Source organism: Salmo salar, chromosome ssa15 (genome assembly GCF_905237065.1).
Source record: "Salmo salar chromosome ssa15, Ssal_v3.1, whole genome shotgun sequence".
Taxonomy (NCBI): Eukaryota; Metazoa; Chordata; class Actinopteri; order Salmoniformes; family Salmonidae; genus Salmo; species Salmo salar.
This window is the reverse complement of record NC_059456.1, coordinates 106,293,401-106,320,900: the sequence shown is the minus strand read 5'-3', so window position 1 is coordinate 106,320,900 and position 27,500 is coordinate 106,293,401. Positions and strand designations below refer to the sequence as shown.

Sequence of the window (27,500 nt, the reverse complement as noted above, 5' to 3'; positions counted from 1 at the left end):
TTATGTAGGGCAGGGCCTGAGAGACAGAGGACACAGCTATAGTCAGTATATGAAGGGTTATGTAGGGCAGGGCCGGAGAGACAGAGGACACAGCTATAGTCAGTATATGAAGGGTTATGTAGGGCAGGGCCTGAGAGACAGAGGACACAGTTATAGTCAGTATATGAAGGGTTATGTAGGGCAGGGCCGGAGAGACAGGGGACACAGCTATAGTCAGTATATGAAGGGTTATGTAGGGCAGGGCCTGAGAGACAGAGGACACAGCTATAGTCAGTATATGAAGGGTTATGTAGGGCAGGGCCTGAGAGACAGAGGACACAGTTATAGTCAGTATATGAAGGGTTATGTAGGGCAGGGCCTGAGAGACAGAGGACACAGCTATAGTCAGTATATGAAGGGTTATGTAGGGCAGGGCCTGAGATAAGAGGACACAGCTATAGTCAGTATATGAAGGGTTATGTAGGGCAGGGCCTGAGAGACAGAGGACACAGCTATAGTCAGTATATGAAGGGTTATGTAGGGCAGGGCCTGAGAGACAGAGGACACAGCTATAGTCAGTATATGAAGGGTTATGTAGGGCAGGGCCTGAGAGACAGAGGACACAGCTATAGTCAGTATATGAAGGGTTATGTAGGGCAGGGCCTGAGAGATAGAGGACACAGTTATAGTCAGTATATGAAGGGTTATGTAGGGCAGGGCCTGAGAGACAGAGGACACAGCTATAGTCAGTATATGAAGGGTTATGTAGGGCAGGGCCTGAGAGATAGAGGACACAGTTATAGTCAGTATATGAAGGGTTATGTAGGGCAGGGCCGGAGAGACAGAGGACACAGCTATAGTCAGTATATGAAGGGTTATGTAGGGCAGGGCCTGAGAGACAGAGGACACAGTTATAGTCAGTATATGAAGGGTTATGTAGGGCAGGGCCTGAGAGACAGAGGACACAGTTATAGTCAGTATATGAAGGGTTATGTAGGGCAGGGCCTGAGAGACAGAGGACACAGCTATAGTCAGTATATGAAGGGTTATGTAGGGCAGGGCCTGAGATAAGAGGACACAGTTATAGTCAGTATATGAAGGGTTATGTAGGGCAGGGCCTGAGAGACAGAGGACACAGCTATAGTCAGTATATGAAGGGTTATGTAGGGCAGGGCCTGAGCGATAGAGGACACAGCTATAGTCAGTATATGAAGGGTTATGTAGGGCAGGGCCTGAGAGACAGAGGACACAGTTATAGTCAGTATATGAAGGGTTATGTAGGGCAGGGCCTGAGAGACAGAGGACACAGCTATAGTCAGTATATGAAGGGTTATGTAGGGCAGGGCCTGAGAGACAGAGGACACAGCTATAGTCAGTATATGAAGGGTTATGTAGGGCAGGGCCTGAGAGACAGAGGACACAGCTATAGTCAGTATATGAAGGGTTATGTAGTGCAGGGCCTGAGAGACAGAGGACACAGCTATAGTCAGTATATGAAGGGTTATGTAGGGCAGGGCCTGAGAGACAGAGGACACAGTTATAGTCAGTATATGAAGGGTTATGTAGGGCAGGGCCTGAGAGACAGAGGACACAGCTATAGTCAGTATATGAAGGGTTATGTAGGGCAGGGCCTGAGATAAGAGGACACAGTTATAGTCAGTATATGAAGGGTTATGTAGGGCAGGGCCTGAGCGATAGAGGACACAGCTATAGTCAGTATATGAAGGGTTATGTAGGGCAGGGCCTGAGAGACAGAGGACACAGTTATAGTCAGTATATGAAGGGTTATGTAGGGCAGGGCCTGAGAGACAGAGGACACAGCTATAGTCAGTATATGAAGGGTTATGTAGGGCAGGGCCTGAGAGACAGAGGACACAGCTATAGTCAGTATATGAAGGGTTATGTAGGGCAGGGCCGGAGAGACAGAGGACACAGCTATAGTCAGTATATGAAGGGTTATGTAGGGCAGGGCCTGAGAGACAGAGGACACAGTTATAGTCAGTATATGAAGGGTTATGTAGGGCAGGGCCGGAGAGACAGGGGACACAGCTATAGTCACTATATGAAGGGTTATGTAGGGCAGGGCCTGAGAGACAGAGGACACAGCTATAGTCAGTATATGAAGGGTTATGTAGTGCAGGGCCTGAGAGACAGAGGACACAGTTATAGTCAGTATATGAAGGGTTATGTAGGGCAGGGCCTGAGAGACAGAGGACACAGCTATAGTCAGTATATGAAGGGTTATGTAGGGCAGGGCCTGAGATAAGAGGACACAGCTATAGTCAGTATATGAAGGGTTATGTAGGGCAGGGCCTGAGAGACAGAGGACACAGTTATAGTCAGTATATGAAGGGTTATGTAGGGCAGGGCCTGAGAGACAGAGGACACAGCTATAGTCAGTATATGAAGGGTTATGTAGGGCAGGGCCTGAGAGACAGAGGACACAGCTATAGTCAGTATATGAAGGGTTATGTAGGGCAGGGCCTGAGAGATAGAGGACACAGTTATAGTCAGTATATGAAGGGTTATGTAGGGCAGGGCCTGAGAGACAGAGGACACAGTTATAGTCAGTATATGAAGGGTTATGTAGGGCAGGGCCGGAGAGACAGAGGACACAGCTATAGTCAGTATATGAAGGGTTATGTAGGGCAGGGCCTGAGAGACAGAGGACACAGCTATAGTCAGTATATGAAGGGTTATGTAGGGCAGGGCCTGAGAGACAGAGGACACAGCTATAGTCAGTATATGAAGGGTTATGTAGGGCAGGGCCTGAGTTTACATTTACATTTTACATTTTAGTCATTTAGCAGACGCTCTTATCCAGAGCGACTTACAGTAGTGAATGCATACATTTCATACATTATTTTTTTTTTTTTCCCGTACTGGTCCCCCGTGGGAATCGAACCCACAACCCTGGCGTTGCAAACACCATGCTCTACCAACTGAGCCACACGGGACCGTGTATAGCTATAGTATAGTATAGTGTATAGCTAATAGTGCAGTCAACACTACTGCACTATTATGATACCTCTCTTTTAAATGTCATTACTGATGTTGTGAGAATTTTGTTTTCCTACCTTCATATTACCATCTCAAATAAATTGGTACTGTATTGTGTTTCACAGACATAAATTACTATTGTGTTTCACTATTAGTAATTCCCTACCGGTGACTGTTATTAGAACCTCAGAACCCTGAGTTAAACACGGTGACTGTTATTAGAACCTCAGAACCCTGAGTTAAACACGGTGACTGTTATTAGAACCTCAGAACCCTGAGTTAAACACGGTGACTGTTATTAGAACCTCAGAACCCTGAGTTAAACACGGTGACTGTTATTAGAACCTCAGAACCCTGAGTTAAACACGGTGACTGTTATTAGAACCTCAGAACCCTGAGTTAAACCCGGTGACTGTTATTAGAACCTCAGAACCTTGAGTTAAACACAGTGACTGTTATTAGAACCTCAGAACCCTGAGTTAAACACGGTGACTGTTATTAGAACCTCAGAACCCTGAGTTAAACACGGTGACTGTTATTAGAACCTCAGAACCCTGAGTTAAACACGGTGACTGTTATTAGAACCTCAGAACCTTGAGTTAAACACAGTGACTGTTATTAGAACCTCAGAACCCTGAGTTAAACACGGTGACTGTTATTAGAACCTCAGAACCCTGAGTTAAACACGGTGACTGTTATTAGAACCTCAGAACCTTGAGTTAAACACAGTGACTGTTATTAGAACCTCAGAACCCTGAGTTAAACACGGTGACTGTTATTAGAACCTCAGAACCTTGAGTTAAACACAGTGACTGTTATTAGAAACCTCAGAACCCTGAGCTCAGAACCCAGAGGTTCTAATAACACACTCCACTCCCCATCCCTCACGACCGGAGCCTGAGAGTCCAGGGGGAACCATAAACCTGCCGCTCAAACACTCTCTGACATGTGCCCTGATAGGTTGCTAGGGAGGTTACTAGGGGCCTGGACTCACAATACTGTAAGTCTCCCTCGGGCAGCGTAGAGGGTAACATCTCTGCCTCTGCCCATCAACAACTGGACTCATATATCTGGACTGGTGGGATGGTGTGTGTGTCCAAAGTGAACTGCTGTCAGTTATATTATTGTGTAACAGTGGATTCATTACCTCGGTGTCTCCTGTTTCAGAAGCAATACCTCTCCTCTACCTCTCCACTACCATTCCACTACCTCTCCACTATCATTCCACTACCATTCAACTACCTCTCCACTACCTCTCCACTACCTCTCCTCTACCTCTCCACTACCTCTCCACTACCTCTCGACTACCTCTCCACTACCATTCCACTACCTCTCCACTACCATTCCTCTACCTCTCCACTACCATTCAACTACCTCTCCACTACCATTCCACTACCTCTCCACTACCTCTCCACTACCATTCCTCTACCTCTCCGCTACCTCTCCACTACCTCTCCGCTACCTCTACACTTCCTCTCCACAGCCTCTTCACTTCCTCTCCGCTACCTCTCCACTACCTCTCCACTACCTCTCCACTACCTCTCCACTACCATTCCACTACCTCTCCACTACCTCTACAGTACCTCTCCACTACCATTCCACTACCTCTCCTATACCTCTCTGCTATCTCTCCACTACCTCTCCGCTACCTGAGTAGGTACCTCTCCACTACCTCTACACTTCCTCAACACTTCCTCTCTACTACCTCTCCACAGCTTCTCCACTACCTCTCCACTACCATTCCACTACCTCTCCACTACCTCTCCACTACCTCTCCACTACCTCTCCACTACCATTCCACTACCTCTCCACTACCTCTACACTTCCTCTCCACTGCCTCTCCACAGCCTCTCCGCTACCTCTACGCTACCTCTCCGCTACCTCTCCGCTACCATTCCGCTACCTCTCCGCTACCATTCCGCTACCTCTCCGCTACCTCTCCACTACCATTCCTCTACCTCTCCCTCTCCACTACCTCTCCACTACCATTCCACTACCTCTACACTACCTCTCCACTACCTCTCCACTACCATTCCACTACCTCTCCGCTACCTCTCCACTACCTCTCCACTACCATTCCACTACCTCTCTACTTCCTTTCCACTACCTCTCCACTACCTCTCCACTACCTCTCCACTACCTCTCCACTACCATTCCGCTACCTCTCCGCTACCTCTCCCTCTCCACTACCTCTCCACTACCATTCCACTACCTCTCCACTACCATTCCACTACCATTCCACTACCTCTCCACTACCTCTCCACTACCATTCCACTACCTCTCTACTTCCTTTCCACTACCTCTCCACTACCTCTCCACTACCTCTCCACTACCATTCCGCTACCTCTCCGCTACCTCTCCCTCTCCACTACCTCTCCACTACCATTCCACTACCTCTCCACTACCATTCCACTACCATTCCACTACCTCTCCACTACCTCTCCACTACCTCTCCACTACCATTCCACTACCTTTCTACTTCCTCTCCACTACCTCTCCACTACCTCTTCACTATCTTTCCACTACCATTCCACTACCTCTCTACTTCCTCTCCACTACCATTCCACTTCCTCTCCGCAGCCTCTCCGCAGCCTCTCCGCTACCTCTCCACTACCTCTCCACTACCATTCCACTACCTCTCCACTACCTCTCCACTACCATTCCACTACCTCTCCACTACCTCTCCACTACCTCTCCACTACCTCTCCACTACCTCTCCACTACCTCTCCACTACCATTCCACTACCTCTCCACTACCTCTCCACTACCATTCCACTACCTCCTCTCCACTACCATTCCACTACCTCTCTACTACCTCTCCACTACCTCTCCACTACCTTTCCACTACCATTCCACTACCTCTCTACTTCTTCTCCAATACCATTCCACTACCTCTAAACTACCTCTCCTCTACCTCTCCGCTACCTCTCCGCTACCTCTCCACTACAATTCCTCTACCTCTCCACTACCTCTCCACTACCTCTACACTTCCTCTCCACTACCTCTCCTCTACCTCTCCGCTACCTCTCCACTACCTCTCCACTACCTCTCCACAGTCTCTCCGCTACCTCTACACTTCCTCTCCACAGCCTCTCCGCTACCTCTCCGCTACCTCTCCGCTACCTCTCCGCTACCTCTCCGCTACCATTCCGCTACCTCTCCGCTACCATTCCGCTACCTCTCCGCTACCTCTCCACTACCATTCCTCTACCTCTCCCTCTCCACTACCTCTCCACTACCATTCCACTACCTCTACACTACCATTCCGCTACCTCTCCGCTACCTCTCCACTATCTCTCCACTACCATTCCACTACCTCTCTACTTCCTTTCCACTACCTCTCCACTACCTCTCCACTACCTCTCCACTACCTCTCCACTACCATTCCACTACCTCTCCGCTACCTCTCCCTCTCCACTACCTCTCCACTACCATTCCACTACCTCTCCACTACCATTCCACTACCATTCCACTACGTCTCCACTACCTCTCCACTACCTCTCCACTACCATTCCACTACCTCTCTACTTCCTCTCCACTACCATTCCACTACCTCTCCACTACCTCTCTACTACCTCTCCACTACCTCTTCACTATCTTTCCACTACCATTCCACTACCTCTCTACTTCCTCTCCACTACCATTCCACTTCCTCTCCGCAGCCTCTCCGCAGCCTCTCCGCTACCTCTCCACTACCTCTCCACTACCATTCCACTACCTCTCCACTACCTCTCCACTACCATTCCACTACCTCTCCACTACCTCTCCACTACCATTCCACTACCTCTCCACTACCTCTCCACTACCTCTCCACTACCTCTCCACTACCATTCCACTACCTCTCCACTACCTCTCCACTACCATTCCACTACCTCCTCTCCACTACCATTCCACTACCTCTCTACTACCTCTCCACTACCTCTCCACTACCTTTCCACTACCATTCCACTACCTCTCTACTACCTCTCCACTACCTCTCCACTACCTTTCCACTACCATTCCACTACCTCTAAACTACATCTCTACTACCTCTCCTCTACCTCTCCGCTACCTCTCCACTACAATTCCTCTACCTCTCCACTACCTCTACACTTCCTCTCCACAGCCTCTCCACTACCTCTCCTCTACCTCTCCGCTACCTCTCCGCTACCTCTCCACTACCTCTCCACAGTCTCTCCGCTACCTCTACACTTCCTCTCCACAGCCTCTTCACTTCCTCTCCGCTACCTCTCCACTACCATTCCACTACCTCTCCACTACCTCTACAGTACCTCTCCACTACCATTCCACTACCTCTCCTATACCTCTCTGCTATCTCTCCACTACCTCTCCGCTACCTGAGTAGGTACCTCTCCACTACCTCTACACTTCCTCAACACTTCCTCTCTACTACCTCTCCACAGCCTCTCCACTACCTCTCCACTACCATTCCACTACCTCTCCACTACCTCTCCACTACCTCTCCACTACCTCTCCACTACCATTCCACTACCTCTCCACTTCCTCTCCACTACCATTCCACTACCTCTCCACTACCTCTACACAGCCTCTCCGCTACCTCTACGCTACCTCTCCGCTACCTCTCCGCTACCATTCCGCTACCTCTCCGCTACCATTCCGCTACCTCTCCGCTACCTCTCCGCTACCTCTCCACTACCATTCCTCTACCTCTCCCTCTCCACTACCTCTCCACTACCATTCCACTACCTCTACACTACCTCTCCACTACCTCTCCACTACCATTCCACTACCTCTCCGCTACCTCTCCACTACCTCTCCACTACCATTCCACTACCTCTCTACTTCCTTTCCACTACCATTCCACTACCTCTCCACTACCTCTCCACTACCTCTCCACTACCTCTCCGCTACCTCTACCTCTCCGCTACCTCTCCCTCTCCACTACCTCTCCACTACCTCTCCACTACCATTCCACTACCATTCCACTACCTCTCCACTACCTCTCCACTACCTCTCCAATACCATTCCACTACCTCTCTACTTCCTCTCCACTACCATTCCACTACCTCTCCACTACCTCTCTACTACCTCTCCACTACCTCTTCACTACCTCTCCACTACCATTCCACTACCTCTCCGCTACCTCTCCCTCTCCACTACCTCTCCACTACCATTCCACTACCATTCCACTACCTCTCCACTACCTCTCCACTACCATTCCACTACCTCTCTACTTCCTCTCCACTAACATTCCACTACCTCTCCACTACCATTCCACTACCTCTCCACTACCTCTCCACTACCATTCCACTACCTCTCCACTACCTCTCCACTACCATTCCACTACCTCTCCACTACCTCTCCACTACCTCTCCACTACCTCTCCACTACCATTCCACTACCTCTCCACTACCTCTCCACTACCATTCCACTACCTCCTCTCCACTACCATTCCACTACCTCTCTACTACCTCTCCACTACCTCTCCACTACCTTTCCACTACCATTCCACTACCTCTCTACTTCCTCTCCACTACCATTCCACTACCTCTAAACTACATCTCTACTACCTCTCCTCTACCTCTCCGCTACCTCTCCGCTACCTCTCCACTACAATTCCTCTACCTCTCCACTACCTCTCCACTACCTCTCCACTACCTCTACACTTCCTCTCCACAGCCTCTCCACTACCTCTCCTCTACCTCTCCACTACCTCTCCACTACCTCTCCACTACCTCTCCTCTACCTCTCCGCTGCCTCTCCGCTACCTCTCCGCTACCTCTCCACTACCTCTCCACTACCTCTACACTTCCTCTCCACAGCCACTCCAATACCTCTCCTCTACCTCTCCTCTTCCTCTCCACTACAATTCCTCTACCTCTCCGCTACCTCTCCACTACCTCTACACTTCCTCTCCACAGCCTCTTCACTTCCTCTCCGCTACCTCTCCACTACCTCTCCACTACCTCTCCACTACCTCTCCACTACCATTCCACTACCTCTCCACTACCTCTACAGTACCTCTCCACTACCGTTTCCACTACCTCTCATATACCTCTCTGCTATCTCTCCACTACCTCTCCGCTACCTGAGTAGGTACCTCTCCACTACCTCTACACTTCCTCAACACTTCCTCTCTACTACCTCTCCACAGCCTCTCCACTACCTCTCCACTACCATTCCACTACCTCTCCACTACCTCTACAGTACCTCTCCACTACCTCTCCACTACCATTCCACTACCTCTCCACTTCCTCTCCACTACCATTCCACTACCTCTCCACTACCTCTACACTTCCTCTCCACTGCCTCTCCACAGCCTCTCCACTACCTCTCCACTACCTCTCCACTACCTCTCCAGTACCATTCCGCTACCTCTCCGCTACCTCTCCGCTACCTCTCCACTACCATTCCGCTACCTCTCCCTCTCCACTACCTCTCCACTACCATTCCACTACCTCTACACTACCTCTCCACTACCATTCCGCTACCTCTCCGCTACCTCTCCACTACCATTCCACTACCTCTCTACTTCCTTTCCACTACCATTCCACTACCTCTCCACTACCTCTCCACTACCTCTCCACTACCTCTCCACTACCATTCCACTACCTCTCCTCTCCCTCTCCGCTACCTCTCCGCTACCATTCCGCTACCTCTCCGCTACCATTCCGCTACCTCTCCGCTACCTCTCCGCTACCTCTCCGCTACCTCTCCGCTACCTCTACGCTACCATTCCGCTACCTCTCCGCTACCTCTCCGCTACCTCTCCACTACCATTCCGCTACCTCTCCCTCTCCACTACCTCTCCACTACCTCTCCACTACCATTCCACTACCTCTCTACTTCCTTTCCACTACCATTCCACTACCTCTCCACTACCTCTCCACTACCTCTCCACTACCATTCCACTACCTCTCCGCTACCTCTCCCTCTCCACTACCTCTCCACTACCATTCCACTACCTCTCTACTTCCTCTCCACTACCATTCCACTACCTCTCCACTACCTCTCTACTACCTCTCCACTACCTCTTCACTATCTTTCCACTACCATTCCACTACCTCTCTACTTCCTCTCCACTACCATTCCACTACCTCTCTACATCCTCTCCGCTGCCTCTCCACTACCTCTCCACTACCATTCCACTACCTCTCTACTTCCTTTCCACTACCATTCCACTACCTCTCTGCTTCCTCTCCGCTGCCTCTCCACTACCTCTCCACTACCATTCCACTACCTCTCTACTTCCTCTCCACTACCATTCCACTACCTCTCAACTTCCTCTCCACTACCATTCCACTACCTCTCTCCTTCCTCTCCACAGCCTCTCCACTACCTCTCCTCTACCTCTCCTCTACCTCTCCTCTACCTCTCCTCTACCTCTCCACTACAATTCCTTTACCTCTCCACTACCTCTCCACTACCATTCCACTACCTCTCCACTACCTCTCCACTACCTCTCCTCTACCTCTCCGCTACCTCTCCGCTACCTCTCCTCTACCTCTCCACAGTCTCTCCACTACCTCTCCGCTACCTCTACACTTCCTCTCCACAGCCTCTCCACAGCCTCTCCACTTCCTCTCCACAGCCTCTCCACAGCCTCTCCACAGCCTCTCCACAGCCTCTACACTACCTCTCCACTACCTCTACACTACCTCTACACTACCTCTCCACTACCATTCCTCTACCTCTCCACTACCATTCCGCTACCTCTCCACTACCTCTCCGCTACCTGAGTAGGTACCTCTCCACTACCTCTACACTTCCTCAACACTTCCTCTCCACTACCTCTCTACTTCCTCTCCACTACCATTCCACTACCTTTCTACTTCCTCTCCGCAGCCTCTCCGCTACCTCTCCGCTACCTCTACGCTACCATTCCTCTACCTCTCCACTACCTCTCCTCTACCTCTCCACTACCTCTCCACTACCTCTCCACTACCTCTACACTACCTCTCCACTACCATTCCTCTACGCTTCCTCTCCGCTACCTCTCCGCTACCTCTCCTCTACCTCTCCGCTACCATTCCGCTACCTCTCCACTACCATTCCGCTACCTCTCCGCTACCTCTACGCTTCCTCTCCGCTACCTCTCCGCTACCTCTCCACTACCTCTCCACTACCTCTCCTCTACCTCTACACTACCTCTCCACTACCTCTCCACTACCTCTCCTCTACCTCTACGCTACCTCTACGCTACCTCTACGCTACCATTCCGCTACCTCTACACTACCATTCCGCTACCTCTACGCTACCATTCCGCTACCTCTCCGCTACCTCTCCGCTACCATTCCGCTACCTCTCCGCTACCTCTCCGCTACCTCTCCACTACCTCTCCACTACCTCTCCTCTACCTCTACACTACCTCTCCACTACCTCTCCACTACCTCTCCTCTACCTCTACGCTACCTCTACGCTACCATTCCGCTACCTCTACGCTACCATTCCGCTACCTCTCCGCTACCTCTCCGCTACCATTCCGCTACCTCTCCACAGCCTCTCCGCTACCTCTCCGCTACCTCTCCTCTACCTCTCCGCTACCTCTCCACTGCCGTTCCACTTCCATTCCATTCCTTTACCTCTCCACTGCCGTTCCACTGCCATTCCATTCCGCTACCTCTCCGCTGCCTCTCCGCTACCTCTCCTCTACCTCTCCTCTACCTCTCCGCTACCTCTCCACTGCCGTTCCACTGCCATTCCATTCCGTTACCTCTCCACTGCCGTTCCACTGCCGTTCCATTCCATTCCGTTCCCTCTCCACTGCCGTTCCACTGCCATTCCATTCCGTTACCTCTCCACTGCCGTTCCATTCCATTCCGTTACCTCTCCACTGCCGTTCCACTGCCGTTCCATTCCATTCCGTTCCCTCTCCACTACCCTTTTCATCTCCATGTTCATCTTCTTCAGTGTGTTTAAATAAAGTTCCTGTGTGTTAACTCTTGGGCTGCCTAATTCCCCTCTAACCGGGGGCGGTGTCAGTAAGATGGGTAGAGCCAGGTCACTCTCTTTCACAGATAATGTTTTATTTTACTAGGCAAGTCAGTTAATTCTTATTTTCAATGACGGCCTAGGAACAGTGGGTTAACTGCCTTGTTCAGGGGCAGAACGACAGATTTGTACCTTGTCAGCTCGGGGATTTAGGTTACTAGCCCAACGCTCTAACCACTAGGCTACCCTGCCGCCCCATAAGGGTTAGTTAGAAGTAAATCTGTTCCTTTTCACTTGTAGAATGTTCACCAACTCCCCGACCTGTATTGACACCAACTCCCTGTACTGACACCAACTCCCCGAACCTGTACTGACACCAACTCCCTGTACTGACACCAACTCCCTGACTTCTACTGATATCAACTCCCTGTACTGACACCAACTCCCTGACCTTCACTGACACCAACTCCCTGTACTGACACCAACTCCCCAAACCTGTACTGACACCAACTCCCAACCTGTACTGACACCAACTCCCTGACTTCCACTGACACCAACTCCCTGTACTGACACCAACTCCCTAACCTTCACTGACACCAACTCCCTGTACTGACACCAACTCCCCAAACCTGTACTGACACCACCTCCCAACCTGTACTGACACCAACTCCCTGACTTCCACTGACACCAACTCCCGACCTGTACTGACACCAACTCCCCGACCTGTACTGACACCAACACCCTGTACTGACACCAACTCCCTGACTTCCACTGACACCAACTCCCCGCCCCTCACTGACACCAACTCCCTGACTTCCATTGACACCAACTCCCTGTACTGACACCAACTCCCTGACTTCTACTGACACCAACTCCCTGTACTGACACCAACGCCCCGACCCTCACTGACACCAACTCCCTTTACTGACACCAACTCCATGTACTGACACCAACTCCCTGTACTGACACCAACTCCCTGACTTCACTGACACCAACTCCCTGTACTGACACCAACTCCCGACCTGTACTGACACCAACTCCCGACCTGTACTGACACCAACTCCCGACCTGTACTGACACCAACTCCCTTTACTGACACCAACTCCCTTTTACTGACACCAACTCCCTGTACTGACACCAACTCCCCAAACCTTTACTGACACCATCTTTCCAACCCTGTACTGACACCAACTCTCCGGTCTGAACTGGCACCAACTCTCCAACCTGTACTGACACCAACTTCCTGTACTGACAACAACTTCCTGTACTGACAACAACTTCCTGTACTGACACCAACTTCCTGTACTGACACCAACTCCCTGTTCTGACACAAATGTATTTATTTATACTTAATGTTATGAAAAGTCTGTAGCCATACCTTCACGTCATTGTTGGGATTTTAGACCCTGCCTTAATAAGACAGATAAAATCAACCCTGGGAATTATCCCAGACCAACACCCTGACCTGTATGGAATGATCCCAGACCAACACCCTGACCTGTATGGAATTATCCCAGACCAACACCCTGACCTGTATGGAATTATCCCAGACCAACACCCTGACCTGTATGGAATGATCCCAGACCAACACCCTGACCTGTATGGAATTATCCCAGACCAACACCCTGACCTGTATGGAATGATCCCAGACCAACACCCTGACCTGTTGGATGGAATGATCCCAGACCAACACCCTGACCTGTATGGAATTATCCCAGACCAACACCCTGACCTGTATGGAATGATCCCAGACCAACACCCTGACCTGTATGGAATTATCCCAGACCAACACCCTGACCTGTATGGAATTATCCCAGACCAACACCCTGACCTGTATGGAATTATCCCAGACCAACACCCTGACCTGTATGGAATGATCCCAGACCAACACCCTGACCTGTATGGAATTATCCCAGACCAACACCCTGACCTGTATGGAATGGAATTATCCCAGACCAACACCCTGACCTGTATGGAATGGAATGATCCCAGACCAACACCCTGACCTGAATGGAATTATCCCAGACCAACACCCTGACCTGTATGGAATTATCCCAGACCAACAACCTGACCTGTATGGAATGGAATTATCCCAGAAAATTCCATACAGGTCAGGGTGTTGGTCTGGGATAATTCCATTCCATACAGGTCAGGGAATAGTCCCGGACCCACTAGTGACCGCTGACCTGGAGGGACTTGACAAAGGTCCAGAGCAGCGTCCGAATTCCTTCCCCCTTGCTCAGCAGTTTGACCAATCGCATCACTCGGAACAGACGGAAGAACGTGATGGACACTCTGGAACTGTCATCAGAGCTCTGGAATGAAGAGAAAGAGAAAGAGAGAGATTCAGAGGAAAGAGACACACATCAACATGATAGAGAGGTAACATACAGTAGTTAAATAGATGACAGATACAATGGTTAAAGCTGCAATCCTTAATTTAAACAATGAGGATTGTTCCGCTAAAAAGCTAAAGGATGAAGCTGGAGAAATGTAACCTCATTCAAATTCATAGACAGAACTATGGATGCAAGGACTGACCATCCATGATATCAAATGTATACTTTTAACCATGTTTTGAGGCTAAGCTCATGAGTTATATTCTTCAATATTCTTCAAGTCCAAAAATGGCTGTAGCAACTAAGGATTCTAGCTTTAATGTTAACTGTTTTCACACCAAAACCTTCAACCCAGGTGTATTGTGAATATAATTATGCTTGAAGGAAATATCTTAGACACAAATGTGTTGACAAGCTGAAATGAAATTGTATTTGTCACGTGCGCCGAATACAACAGGTGTAGACCTTGAAAAGCCCTTAACCAACAATGCAGTTTTAAGAAAATAGAGTTAAAAAATAGAGTTAAGAAAATATTTACTAAACAAACTAAAGTAAAAAATAATAATAATGAGGCTATATAGAGGGGGTTGGTACTGAGTCAATGTGCGGGGGTACAGGTTAGTCGAGCTAACATGTACATGTAGGTTGGGGTGAAATGACTATGCATAGATAATAAATAGCGAGTAGCAGCAGTGGAAAAACAAAGGGGGGAGGGGGGGTTATCAATGTAAATAGTCCGGGTGGCCATTTGATTAATTGTTCAGTAGTCTTATGGCTTGGGGGCAGAAGCTGTTGCCTTTTGGACCTAGACTTGGCACTCAGATACCGTTTGACGTGCGATAGCAGAGAAAACAGTCTATGACTGGGGTGGCTGGAGTCTTTGACCATTTTTTGGGCCTTCCTCTGACACCGCCTAGTATATAGGTCCTTGATGACAGGAAGCTTAGCCCCAGTGATGTACTGGGCCGTTCGCACTACCCACTGCAGAGCCTTACGGTCAGATGCCAAGCAGTTGCCGTACCAGGCGGTGATGCAACCAGTCAGGATGATCTCAAATGGTGCAGCTGTAGAACTTTTTGAGGATCTGAGGACCCATGCCAAATCTTTTCAGTCTCCTGAGGGAGAATAGGTTTTGTCGTGCCCTCTTCACGACTGTCTTGGTGTGCTTGGACCATGTTAGTTTGTTGGTGATGTGGACACCAAGGAACTTGAAGCTCTCAACCTGCTCCACTGCAGCCCCGTCGATGAGAATGGGGGTGTGCTCGGTCCTCTTTTTCCTGTAGTCCACAATCATCTCCTTTGTCTTGATCACGTTGAGGGAGAGGTTGTTGTCCTGGCACCATACGGCCAGGTCTCTGATCTCCTCCCTATAGGCTGTCTCGTCATTGTCGGTGATCAGGCCTACCACTGTTGTGTCATCAGCAAATTTAATGATGGTGTTGGAGTTGTGCCTGGCTGTGCAGTCATGAGTTAACAGGGTGTACAGGAGGGGACTGACCACGCACCCCTGAGGGGCCCCTGTGTTGAGGATCAGTGTGGTGGTTGTGTTGTTAGCTACTCTTACCACCTGGGGGCGGGAAGTCCAGGATCCAGTTGCAGAGGGAGGTGTTTAGTCCCAGGGTCCTTAGCTTAGTGATGAGCTTTGTGGGCACTATGGTGTTGAGCGCGTAGATGTAGTCAATGAATAGCATTCTCACATAGGTGTTCCTTTTGTCCAGGTGGGAAAGGGCAGTGTGGAGTGCAATAGAGATTGCATCATCTGTGCATTTGTTGGGGTGGTATGCACATTGGAGTGGGTCTAGGGTTTCTGGGATGATGTTGTTGATGTGAGCCATGACCAGCCTTTCAAAGCAATTCATGGCTACAGAAGTGAGTGCTACGGGTCGGTAGTCATTTAGGCAGGTTACCTTAGTGTTCATGGGCACAGGCACTATGGTGGTCTGCTTAAAACATGTTGGTATTACAGACTCAGACAGGGAAAGGTTGAAAATGTCAGTGAAGACACTTGCCAGTTGGTCAGCGCATGCTCGCAGTACATGTCCTGGTAATCCGTCTGGTCCTCCGGTCTTGTGAATGTTGACCTGTTTAAAGGTCTTACTCACACCGGCTGCGGAGAGCGTGTTCACACAGTCTCCCGGAACAGCTGGTGCTCTCATGCATGTTTCAGTGTTATTTGCCTCGAAGCGAGCATAGTAGTTTAGCTCGTCTGGTAGGCTCATGTCACTGGGCAGCTCTCGGCTGTGCTTCCCTTTGTAGTCTATAATGGTTTGCAAGCTCTGCCACATCCGACGAGCGTCAGAGCCAGTGTAGTATGATTCGATCTTAGTCCTGTATTGACACTTTGCCTGTTTGATGGTTCATCGGAGGGCATAGCAGGATTTCTTATAAGCTTCTGGGTTAGAGTCCCGCTCCTTGAAAGCGGCAGCTCTAGCCTTTAGCTCAGTGCGGATGCTGCCTGTAATCCATGGATTCTGGTTGGGGTTTGTCATCGATGCACTTATTGATAAAGCCAATGTCTAATGTGGTGTACTCCTCAATGCCATCGGAGGAATCCCGGAACATATTCCAGTCTGTGCTGGCATGGTGCATGGTAATATAGCTTGGCATTATGGTTCATTGTTTAGTTAGCTAGCAAGCTAGCTACATGTCTAAACAAAAGATTCCACCATGCGAGTAACCATTTCACTGTAACGTTTACAGTGCCTTGCAAAAGTATTTATCCCCCTTGGCATTTTTCCTATTTTGTTGCATTACAACCTGTAATTTAAATAGATTTATTTGGATTTCATGTAATGGACATACACAAGATAGTCCAAATTGGTGAAGTGAAAATGAAAAAAATAACTTGTTTCAAAAAATAAAATCGGAAAAGTGGTGCGTGCATATGTTTTCATCCCCTTTGCTATGAAGCTCCTAAATAAGATCTGGTGCAACCAATTACCTTCAGAAGTCACATAATTAGTTAAATAAAGTCCACCTGTGTGTCACATGATCTCAGTATATATACACCTGTTCTGAAAGGCCCCAGAGTCTGCAACACCACTAAGCAAGGGGCACTACCAAGCAAGCGACACCATGAAGACCAAGGAGCTCTCCAAACAGGTCAGGGACAAAGTTGTGGAGAAGTACAGATCAGGGTTGGGTTATAAAAAATATCAGAAGCTTTGAACATCCCACGGAGCACCATTAAATCCATTATTAAAAAATGGAAAGAATATGACATCACAACAAACTTGCCAAGAGAGCACCACCCACCAAAACTCACGGACCAGGCAAGGATGGCAATAATCAGAGAGGCAACAAAGAGACCAAAGGTAACCCTGAAGGAGCTGCAAAGCGCCACAGCGGAGATTGAAGTATCTGTCCATAGGACCACTTTAAACTGTACACTCCACAGAGCTGGGCTTTACGGAAGAGTGACCAGAAAAAAGCAATTTCTTAAAGAAAGAAATCAGCAAATATGTTTGGTGTTTGCCAAAAGGCATGTGGGAGACTCCCCAAACACATGGAAGAAGGTACTCTGATCAGATGTGACTAAAATTGAGCTTTTTGTCCATCAAGGAAAACGCTGTCTGGAGCAAACCCAACACCTCTCACCACCCCGAAAACACCATCCTAGAGGGAAAACGGTTTCAGTCTTCCAGAGATTTGAGACTGGGATGGAGGTTCACCTTCCAGCAGGACCATGACCCTAAGCATACTGCTAAAGCAACCCTTGAGTGGTTCAAAGGGAAACATTTAAATGTCTTGGAATGGCCTAGTCAAAGCCCAGACCTCAATCCAATTGAGAATCTGTGGTATGACTTAAAGAGTGCTGTATACCAGCGGAACCCATCCAACTTGAAGGAGCTGGAGCAGTTTTGCCTTGAAGAATGGGCAAGAATCCCAGTGGCTAGATGAGCCAAGCTTATAGAGACATACCCCAAGAGACTTGCTGCTGTAATTGCTGCAAAAGGTGGCTCTGCAAAGACTTTGGGGGGGGGGTTTGTTTCACAATAAAAAATATTTTGCATCTTCAAACTGTTAACCATTGTTGTGTAAAATCAAATGATACAAATCCCCCCGAAAATCTATTTTAATTCCAGGTTGTAAGGCAACAAAATAGGAAAAATGCCAAGGGGGGGGGGTGAATACTTTTGGAAGGCACTGTACACCTTCTATGTCCTGTGCATGTGACAAAAAAAACGTAGCTGTTATTTGATATAATGTGTGTTTACCAGAGACGGTATTGTGGAGAACAACATGACCTGCAACAAAGTCAGATTTAGATATAAGATAAAATGTATTTTTACTTTTACTTTTTTCTTATTGTAGGCTACTACTTTTACCGTTTTTAGTCTTGAAATCTTTGGCTGTTTACTACACTACCTCTAGCTTGTTTCTTCCTAGGTTATAACGTTCTGTTATAATCTCCACCTGGCACAACCAGAAGAGGACTGGCCACGCCTCAGAGCCTGGTTCCTCTCTAGGTTTCTTCCTAGGTTCCTGCCTTTCTAGGGAGTTTTTCCCTAGCCACCGTGCTTCTACATCTGTATTGCTTGCTGTTTGGGGGTTTTAGGCTGCATTGCTTCTGTATAAGCACTTTGTGACATCTGCTGATGTAAAAGGGCTTTTTAAATACATTTGATTGAATTGGGTTGAGGTCAGGTGATTGTGGAGGCCAGGTGATGCAGCACTCCATCACTCTCCTTCTTGGTAAAATAGCCCTTACACAGTCTGGAGGTGTGTTGGGTCATTGTCCTGTTGAAAAACAAATGATAGCCCCAATAAGCCCAAACCAGATGGGATGGCGTATCGCTGCAGAATGCTGTGGTAGCCACGCTGGTTAAGTGTACCTTGAATTCTAAATACATCACAGACAGTGTCACCAGCAAAGCACCATCACACCTCCTCCTCCATGCTTCACGGTGGGAAATACACATGCGGAGATCATCCGTTCACTAACTCTGCGTCTCACAAAGACACGGCAGTTGGAACCAAAAATCGCAAATTTGGACTCATCAGACCGATGGACAGGTTTCCACCGGTCTAATATCCATTGCTCGTGTTTCTTGGCCCAAGCAAGTTTTTAGTTGTGGATTCTTTGCAGCAATTTGACCATGAAGGCCTGATTCACACAGTGTCCTCTGAACAGTTGATGTAGAGATGTGTCTCTTACTTGAACTCTGTGAAGCATTTATTTGGGCTTCAATCTGAGGTGCAGTTAACTCTAATGAACTCTGGGTCTTCCTTTCCTGTGGCGTTCCTCATGAGAGCCAGTTTCATCATAGCGTTTTATGGTTTTTGTGACTGCACTTGAAGAAACTTTCAATGTCTTAATTTTCCAGATAGACAGACCTTCATGTTTTAAAGTAATGATGGACTGTCATTTCTCTTTGCTTATTTGAGCTGTTCTTGTCATAATATGGACTTGGTCTATTACCAAATAGGGATTCTCTTGTATACCACCCCTACCTTGTCACAACACAACTGATTGGCTCAAATGCATTAAGAAGGAAAGAAATTCCACAAATTAACTTTAAAGAAGGCACACCTGTTCATTGAAATGCATTCCAGGTGATTACCTCATGAAGCTGGTTGAGAGAATGCCAAGAGTGTGCAAAGCTGTCAAGGCAAAGGGTGGCTACTTTGAAGAATCTGAAATATATACTACACTTTTTTGGTTACTACATGATTCCATATGCGTTATTTCATAGTTGTGATGTCTTCACTATTAATCTACAATGTAGAAAATAGTAAAAAATAAAGAAAACCCTTGAATGAGTAGGTGTGTCCAAACTTTTGACTGGCACTGCACATATTACCTCAATTACCTCGACTAACCTGTACTCCCGCACATTGACACAGTACCCGTACCCCTGTATATAGCCTCGTTATTGTTATTTTATTGTGTTACTTTTTTTAAAACTTTAGTTTACTTAGTAAATATTTTTTCTGCAAATATATTGTTACTTTAACAATAAATTCTGCATTGTTTGTTAAAGGGCTTGTAAGTAAGTATTTCACTGTAAAGTCTACACCTGTTGTATTTGACGCAATTTGATTCGATTTTATATTGTTATTTAATTGCCGGTGTATCAGTGGACTTACGCTGAATTCTGTCACCACAATATCCACGACACTACCCACCACGATCAGAGCATCAAAAGAGTTCCAGGCATCTATGAAATAATGCTGCACACAGACAAAGATAATTAGTTATTTTTTACAATAAATAAAAAACGAGGAGGGGGGGAGGAGGGGAGGATTGGGGGAGGGGGAGGAGGGGGAGGAGGGGGAGGAGGGGGAGGAGGGAGGAGAGGAGGAGGGGGGAGGAGGGGAGGAGGACAAAGAACATAGTAGGAAAATAGGTGAGAAGATTACCCTGAGCAGGGTTAGGGGTTAGGGTTAGGGTTAGGGGTTAGGGGTTAGGGGTTAGGGGTTAGGGGGTTAGTGGTAGGGGTTAGGGGTTAGGGGTTAGGGGTTAGGGTTAGGGGTTAGGGGTTAGGGGTTAGGGTTAGGGGGTTAGGGTTAGGGGTTAGGGTTAGGGGTTAGGGGTTAGGGTTAGGGGTTAGGGTTAGGGGGTTAGGGTTAGGGTTTAGGGTTAGGGTTAGGGGGTTAGGGGTTAGGGTTAGGGGGTTAGGGTTAGGGTTAGGGGGTTAGGGGTTAGGGTTAGGGGGTTAGGGGGTTAGGGGTTAGGGTTAGGGGTTAGGCACTTACCCTGAGTCGTAAAGCCAGCAGTTTGAGCAGCATCTCTACAGTGAAGAGACCAGTGAAGACCATGTTGAGGATGTCCATCACATGACTGAACACCTTGGACTGCTCATAGTGCTGTATAATACACATAGAGAGACAGGAATAATCACACACACACACAGACAGACAGAGTAGAGATAGTCAGACAGACAGGTAAAGACAGTCAGACAGACAGAGTAGAGACAGTCAGACAGACAGGTAGAGACAGTCAGACAGACAGGTAAAGACAGTCAGACAGACAGGTAGAGACAGTCAGACAGAGTAGAGATAGTCAGACAGACAGACAGGTAGAGACAGTCAGACAGACAGGTAAAGACAGTCAGACAGACAGGTAGAGACAGTCAGACAGAGTAGAGATAGTCAGACAGACAGACAGGTAGAGACAGTCAGACAGACATGTAGAGACAGTCAGACAGAGTAGAGATAGTCAGACAGACAGACAGGTAGAGACAGTCAGACAGACAGGTAAAGACAGTCAGACAGACAGGTAGAGACAGTCAGACAGAGTAGAGATAGTCAGACAGACAGACAGGTAGAGACAGTCAGACAGACAGGTAAAGACAGTCAGACAGACAGGTAGAGACAGTCAGACAGAGTAGAGATAGTCAGACAGACAGACAGGTAGAGATAGTCAGACAGACAGGTAAAGACAGTCAGACAGACAAGTAGAGACAGTCAGACAGAGTAGAGATAGTCAGACAGGTAGAGACAGTCAGACAGACAGGTAGAGACAGTCAGACAGACAGGTAGAGACAGTCAGACAGGTAGAGACAGTCAGACTGGTAGAGACAGTCAGACAGGTAGAGACAGTCAGACAGGTAGCTGCCTGCTGTGTGTGTGTGTGTGTGTGTGTGTGTGTGTGTGTGTGTGTGTGTGTGTGTGTGTGTGTGTGTGTGTGTGTGTGTGTGTGTGTGTGTGTGTGTGTGTGTGTGTGTGTGTGGGTTACCTGAACCGCCAAAGTGACAGTGTTGAGGAGAATTAGAACGAACATGACGTATTCAAACGCTGTCGACTGGATGAACGACCAGAACTTATACTGAACTGGGTTCTTTGGAATGTACAGCTTCAATGGCTGGGCCTTCAGAGCAAACTCTACACACTGTCTCTGTTAGGAGGGGAGGGAGAGAGAGGGAGAGGGAGAGGGAGAGAGAGGGAGAGGGAGAGAGGGAGAGGGAGAAGGAGGTGTGGAGGGAGGAAGAGGGAGGGAGGGATGAAGGGAGGGAGAGAGGGAGAGGGGGAGAGAGAGGGAGGAGAGAGGAGGAGAGCGAGAGAAAGAGAGAGTGATAAGAGAATTATCTAATAAATGTAAATGAATCAATAAACCATGATGAATTATTAGTCATACAGCAGGTTTAATGAATAATCAATGTAATGATCAATGTAGGGATCGATTGGTCTGATTAGTTCCGGAAAGTCCAGGAACTACTGGAGAGGGAAAGAAATGTGTGTATGCAATTAGTATAGAGAGATAGAGAAGCAGATGGTCAAGGGAGTAAAACCTCAGAGAGTTCCTATCCTTGAAGGAAAGGAACAGGCTGAGCCAGAAGGTGATAAACAGCGTGAGAAGTTTATGGGGGTTGCAGGTCACCAACAGATTGTGTGTAAATGCATGTGCGTAAGTAAGCAAGAACTATATAATGACTGTTTTGTTATCCTGACCTCAGAACGTTCTCATGAATAAAGCTACAGAAACCTTTTGCTGAAAGCTGAGTCCTTGCCTAATTATTAAAACCCATTGTCTTACAAACCTTGGGCATTAGTCAAGGCGAATTGATTATTGATTATTATCATCAAGATATAAAATTATTTTAACAGAGAGAGAGGTTGAGATCGAGATGGATGATAGCAAGCAGGCACGCACACACACACGCACGCACGCACACACACACACACACACACACACACACACACACACACACACACACACACACACACACACACACACACACACACACACACACACACACACACACACACACACACACACACACACACACACACACACACACACACACACACACACACATCAGGCAGTTACCTGGTTCTTGTCCAGCTCACAGTTCTTATATTCAGACTCTCCCTGCTCTCTGAAGGTGATGATGACGAAGCCCACGAAGATGTTCATCATGAAGAAGGCGATGATGATGATGTAGACGATGAAGAAGATGGAGATCTCAACACGGTAGTTATAGACAGGACCATGGTTCTCTCCATTAGCATCAATCGCCTTATACAGGAGTCTGAGAGAGTGAGAGAGGAAGAGAGGGAGAGAGGAAGAGAGGGAGAGAGGGAGAGGGGGAGAGAGAAAGAGAGCGAGAGAGGGAGAGAGAGATAGAGAGAGTGAGAGAGGGAGGGAGAGAGAGGGAGGGAGAGAGAGAGATTGGGAGAGAGAGAGAGAGAGAGAGAGGGGAGGGAGAGGGAGAGGGAGAGGGAGAGGGGAGAGAGAAAGAGAGGGAGAGAGGGAGAGGGGGAGAGAGAAAGAGAGGGAGAGAGTGAGAGGGAGAGAGAGAGAGAGAGAGAGAGAGAGGGAGGGAGAGAGAGGGAGGGAGAGATCAGGGGAGAGAGAGAGAAAATAGGAGGACGCGACATAAGATATTCATAACCTGTGTGTGTGTGTGTGTGTGTGTGTGTGTGTGTGTGTGTGTGTGTGTGTGTGTGTGTGTGTGTGTGTGTGTGTGTGTGTGTGTGTGTGTGTGTGTGTGTGTGTGTATGTGTGTACAGTTTTGTGTGTTTTAGGATTGCAAAGCTACTGGCAATTTACTAAAGTTAAATATCGGTGTCCATATTGTCCATGAGTTTCTAGTAGATAGACCAGATGGTTCGCGAGAAAATAGTCAAATTAATGAAAGAAAAGGTGTAACCGATGTGAAATGGCTAGTTAGTTAGCGGTGGTGTAACCGATGTGAAATGGCTAGTTAGTTAGCGGTGGTGTAACCGATGTGAAATGGCTAGTTAGTTAGCGGTGGTGTAACCGATGTGAAATGGCTAGTTAGTTAGCGGTGGTGTAACCGATGTGAAATGGCTAGTTAGTTAGCGGTGGTGTAACCGATGTGAAATGGCTTGTTAGTTAGCGGTGGTGTAACCGATGTGAAATGGCTAGTTAGTTAGCGGTGGTGTAACCGATGTGAAATGGCTAGTTAGTTAGCGGTGGTGTAACCGATGTGAAATGGCTTGTTAGTTAGCGGTGGTGTAACCGATGTGAAATGGCTAGTTAGTTAGCGGTGGTGTAACCGATGTGAAATGGCTAGTTAGTTAGCGGTGGTGTAACCGATGTGAAATGGCTAGTTAGTTAGCGGTGGTGTAACCGATGTGAAATGGCTAGTTAGTTAGCGGTGGTGTAACCGATGTGAAATGGCTAGTTAGTTAGCGGTGGTGTAACCGATGTGAAATGGCTAGTTAGTTAGCGGTGGTGTAACCGATGTGAAAAGGCTAGTTAGTTAGCGGTGGTGTAACCGATGTGAAATGGCTAGTTAGTTAGCGGTGGTGTAACCGATGTGAAATGACTAGTTAGTTAGCGGTGGTGCGCGCTAATAGCATTTCAATCAGTGACGTCACTCGCTCTGAGACTTGAAGTAGGGTTTCCCCTTGCGTTGCAAGGGCCGTGGCTTTTGTGGCGTGATGGGTAACGATGCTTCGTGGGGTGTCAGTTGTTGATGTGTGCAGAGGGTCCCTGGTTTGAGCCCGGGTTGGGGCGAAGAGAGGGACGGAACCTACACTGTTACAAAGGCATCTAATCAACAACAGCATTATTTATTTTTTTATGAACTCTGCAACTCTTCCAACTATTGACCAGTTTGATGCCAAAACATTGACATCGAATACAAATTGACATATTGACATATTGACACAGTCAAATAAACAAAAGTGTGTAAACAAAATAGTAAAGGATATTTCATGCTGAAACCCTCATTTTAAACTCCACGGTATTCACTAAGTTGATGGTTTATATTTAGGATAATGTTTTACAGCTTTGTCATTCAAATCATCTTATTTAATTGTTTCATATATTTTACATGTGATAAATCCACACAGAGATTTTTATAGACCACTGTGATTATCTGTAGTACCCAGAATGGCCACTAGATGACGTGAAATCCTTTCCACTAAGATCCCCTCCCTTTGAAACCATAGTGTGTTCAGTATGGTGTGTGTTTCTATTCAGCTGCGTCTGTCTGTCTGTCTGTCTGTCTGTCTGTCTGTCTGTCTGTCTGTCTGTCTGTCTGTCTGTCTGTCTGTCTGTCTGTGTGTGCCTGTCTGTGTGTGTGTGTGTGTCTGTCTGTGTGTGTGTGTGTGTGTGTGTGTGTGTGTGTGTGTGTGTGTCTGTCTGTGTGTGCCTGTCTGTGTGTGTGTGCCTGTCCGTGTGTGTGTGTGTGTGTGTGTGTGCGTGTGTGTATGTGTGTGTGTGCGTGTCTGTCTGTCTGTGTGTGCCTGTCTGTGTGTGTGTGTGTGTGTGTGCGTGTCTGTCTGTCTGTGTGTGCCTGTCTGTGTGTGTGTGTGTGTGTGTGTGTGTGTGTATGTGTGTGTGTGTGTATGTGTATGTGTGTGTGTGTGTCTGCCTGTCCGTGTGTGTGTGTGCCTGTCTGCGTGTGTGTGCCTGTTTGTGTGTGTGTGTGTGTGTGTGTGCTGAATGCCACTCACGCCGGCCAGCCCTCGAAGGTGGACACTGTGAACAGAGCCATCATGCCCATCAGGACGTTGTCAAAGTTAAAGTCACTGTTGTGCCAGATCCTCTCTCTGACCATGGGGTGGCTCACATCCCCGTCCTTATACACCACAAAGGTTCCCCTGGGAGAGAGACACACACACACACACACACAGACAGACAGACAGACAGACAGACAGACAGACAGACAGACAGACAGACAGACAGACAGACAGACAGACAGACAGACAGACAGACAGACAGACAGACAGACAGACACACACACACACAGACAGGCACACACACAGACAGGCACACACACACACACACACACACAGTATTTTTCAGTATGGAGGATTAACCAGTCGAAGTTGCCAGGGTTGTGGTGAATTACAATCAATTCAGGAAGTACTGTATACTGAAATTCCAATTATAGTTCTCTTAAATGTTTTTTCAGTGAAGAAAATTCTGAATTGGAAATGTTGTTTGCTTTTTAAAATGTTCTGGGATCGGAATGGAATTGACCCCCATCCTTGGAAGGTGTACTTATGTGGCAATGCGAAGTGTACAGAGGAAAGTAAGTTAGACACAACCACCGACAAAACACACTAAAACCACATGACATCACTTATTCAGCTCTAGAAAAACAGATTGAGTAATTTACTTGCACTGCTCTGGCGTGTGTTTGGCCTCATCTGTGCAGCGGTAGAATTTACCCTGAAATAAAATAACAGACTATTAGATTGTACTATGGTATAGTATGGAGAATGGATTCTAATAACACAAGGACATGAAATAACATACTTAGTAGTGAAGTAAAACACATTTACAAATGAGCTCTCAGAACAGGTTACCATGAAGAGCTGGACTCTCAGTACAGTACAGTACAGTACAGTACAGGTTACCATGAAGAGCTAGACTCTCAGTACAGTACAGTACAGTACAGTACAGGTTACCATGAAGAGCTAGACTCTCAGTACAGTACAGTACAGTACAGGTTACCATGAAGAGCTAGACTCTCAGTACAGTACAGTACAGTACAGTACAGGTTACCATGAAGAGCTAGACTCTCAGTACAGTACAGTACAGTACAGGTTACCATGAAGAGCTGGACTCTCAGTACAGTACAGTACAGTACAGGTTACCATGAAGAGCTGGACTCTCAGTACAGTACAGTACAGGTTACCATGAAGAGCTGGACTCTCAGTACAGTACAGTACAGTACAGGTTACCATGAAGAGCTAGACTCTCAGTACAGTACAGTACAGTACAGGTTACCATGAAGAGCTAGACACTCAGTACAGTACAGTACAGTACAGTACAGGTTACCATGAAGAGCTGGACTCTCAGTACAGTACAGTACAGTACAGAACAGGTTACCATGAAGAGCTGGACTCTCAGTACAGTACAGTACAGTACAGGTTACCATGAAGAGCTGGACTCTCAGTACAGTACAGTACAGTACAGGTTACCTTGAAGAGCTGGACTCTCAGTACAGTACAGTACAGTACAGGTTACCATGAAGAGCTGGACTCTCAGTACAGTACAGTACAGGTTACCATGAAGAGCTGGACTCTCAGTACAGTACAGTACAGGTTACCATGAAGAGCTGGATTCTCAGTACAGTACAGTACAGTACAGGTTACCATGAAGAGCTAGACTCTCAGTACAGTACAGTACAGTACAGTACAGGTTACCATGAAGAGCTAGACTCTCAGTACAGTACAGTACAGTACAGGTTACCATGAAGAGCTAGACTCTCAGTACAGTACAGAACAGGTTACCTTGAAGAGCTGGACTCTCAGTACAGAACAGTACAGGTTACCATGAAGAGCTGGATTCTCAGTACAGTACAGTACAGTACAGGTTACCATGAAGAGCTGGACTCTCAGTACAGTACAGTACAGTACAGG

At 47.8% G+C, this 27,500-nt stretch overlaps 1 protein-coding gene across 1 annotated transcript in view; it reads right to left on the bottom strand.

The window, feature by feature from the left end:
• Positions 1-27,500, bottom strand: part of cacna1fb (calcium channel, voltage-dependent, L type, alpha 1F subunit) — a 163,240-nt gene that overhangs the window by 24,346 nt on the left and 111,394 nt on the right. The window contains exons 26-32 of the mRNA XM_045696517.1: positions 26,252-26,304; positions 25,584-25,730; positions 22,984-23,185; positions 21,892-22,050; positions 20,910-21,020; positions 20,301-20,384; positions 14,058-14,186 (exon numbers count right to left, since the gene is read on the bottom strand). Coding sequence (XP_045552473.1) covers positions 14,058-14,186; positions 20,301-20,384; positions 20,910-21,020; positions 21,892-22,050; positions 22,984-23,185; positions 25,584-25,730; positions 26,252-26,304 — 885 coding nt within the window. The remainder of the gene's footprint in view (positions 1-14,057; positions 14,187-20,300; positions 20,385-20,909; positions 21,021-21,891; positions 22,051-22,983; positions 23,186-25,583; positions 25,731-26,251; positions 26,305-27,500) is intronic.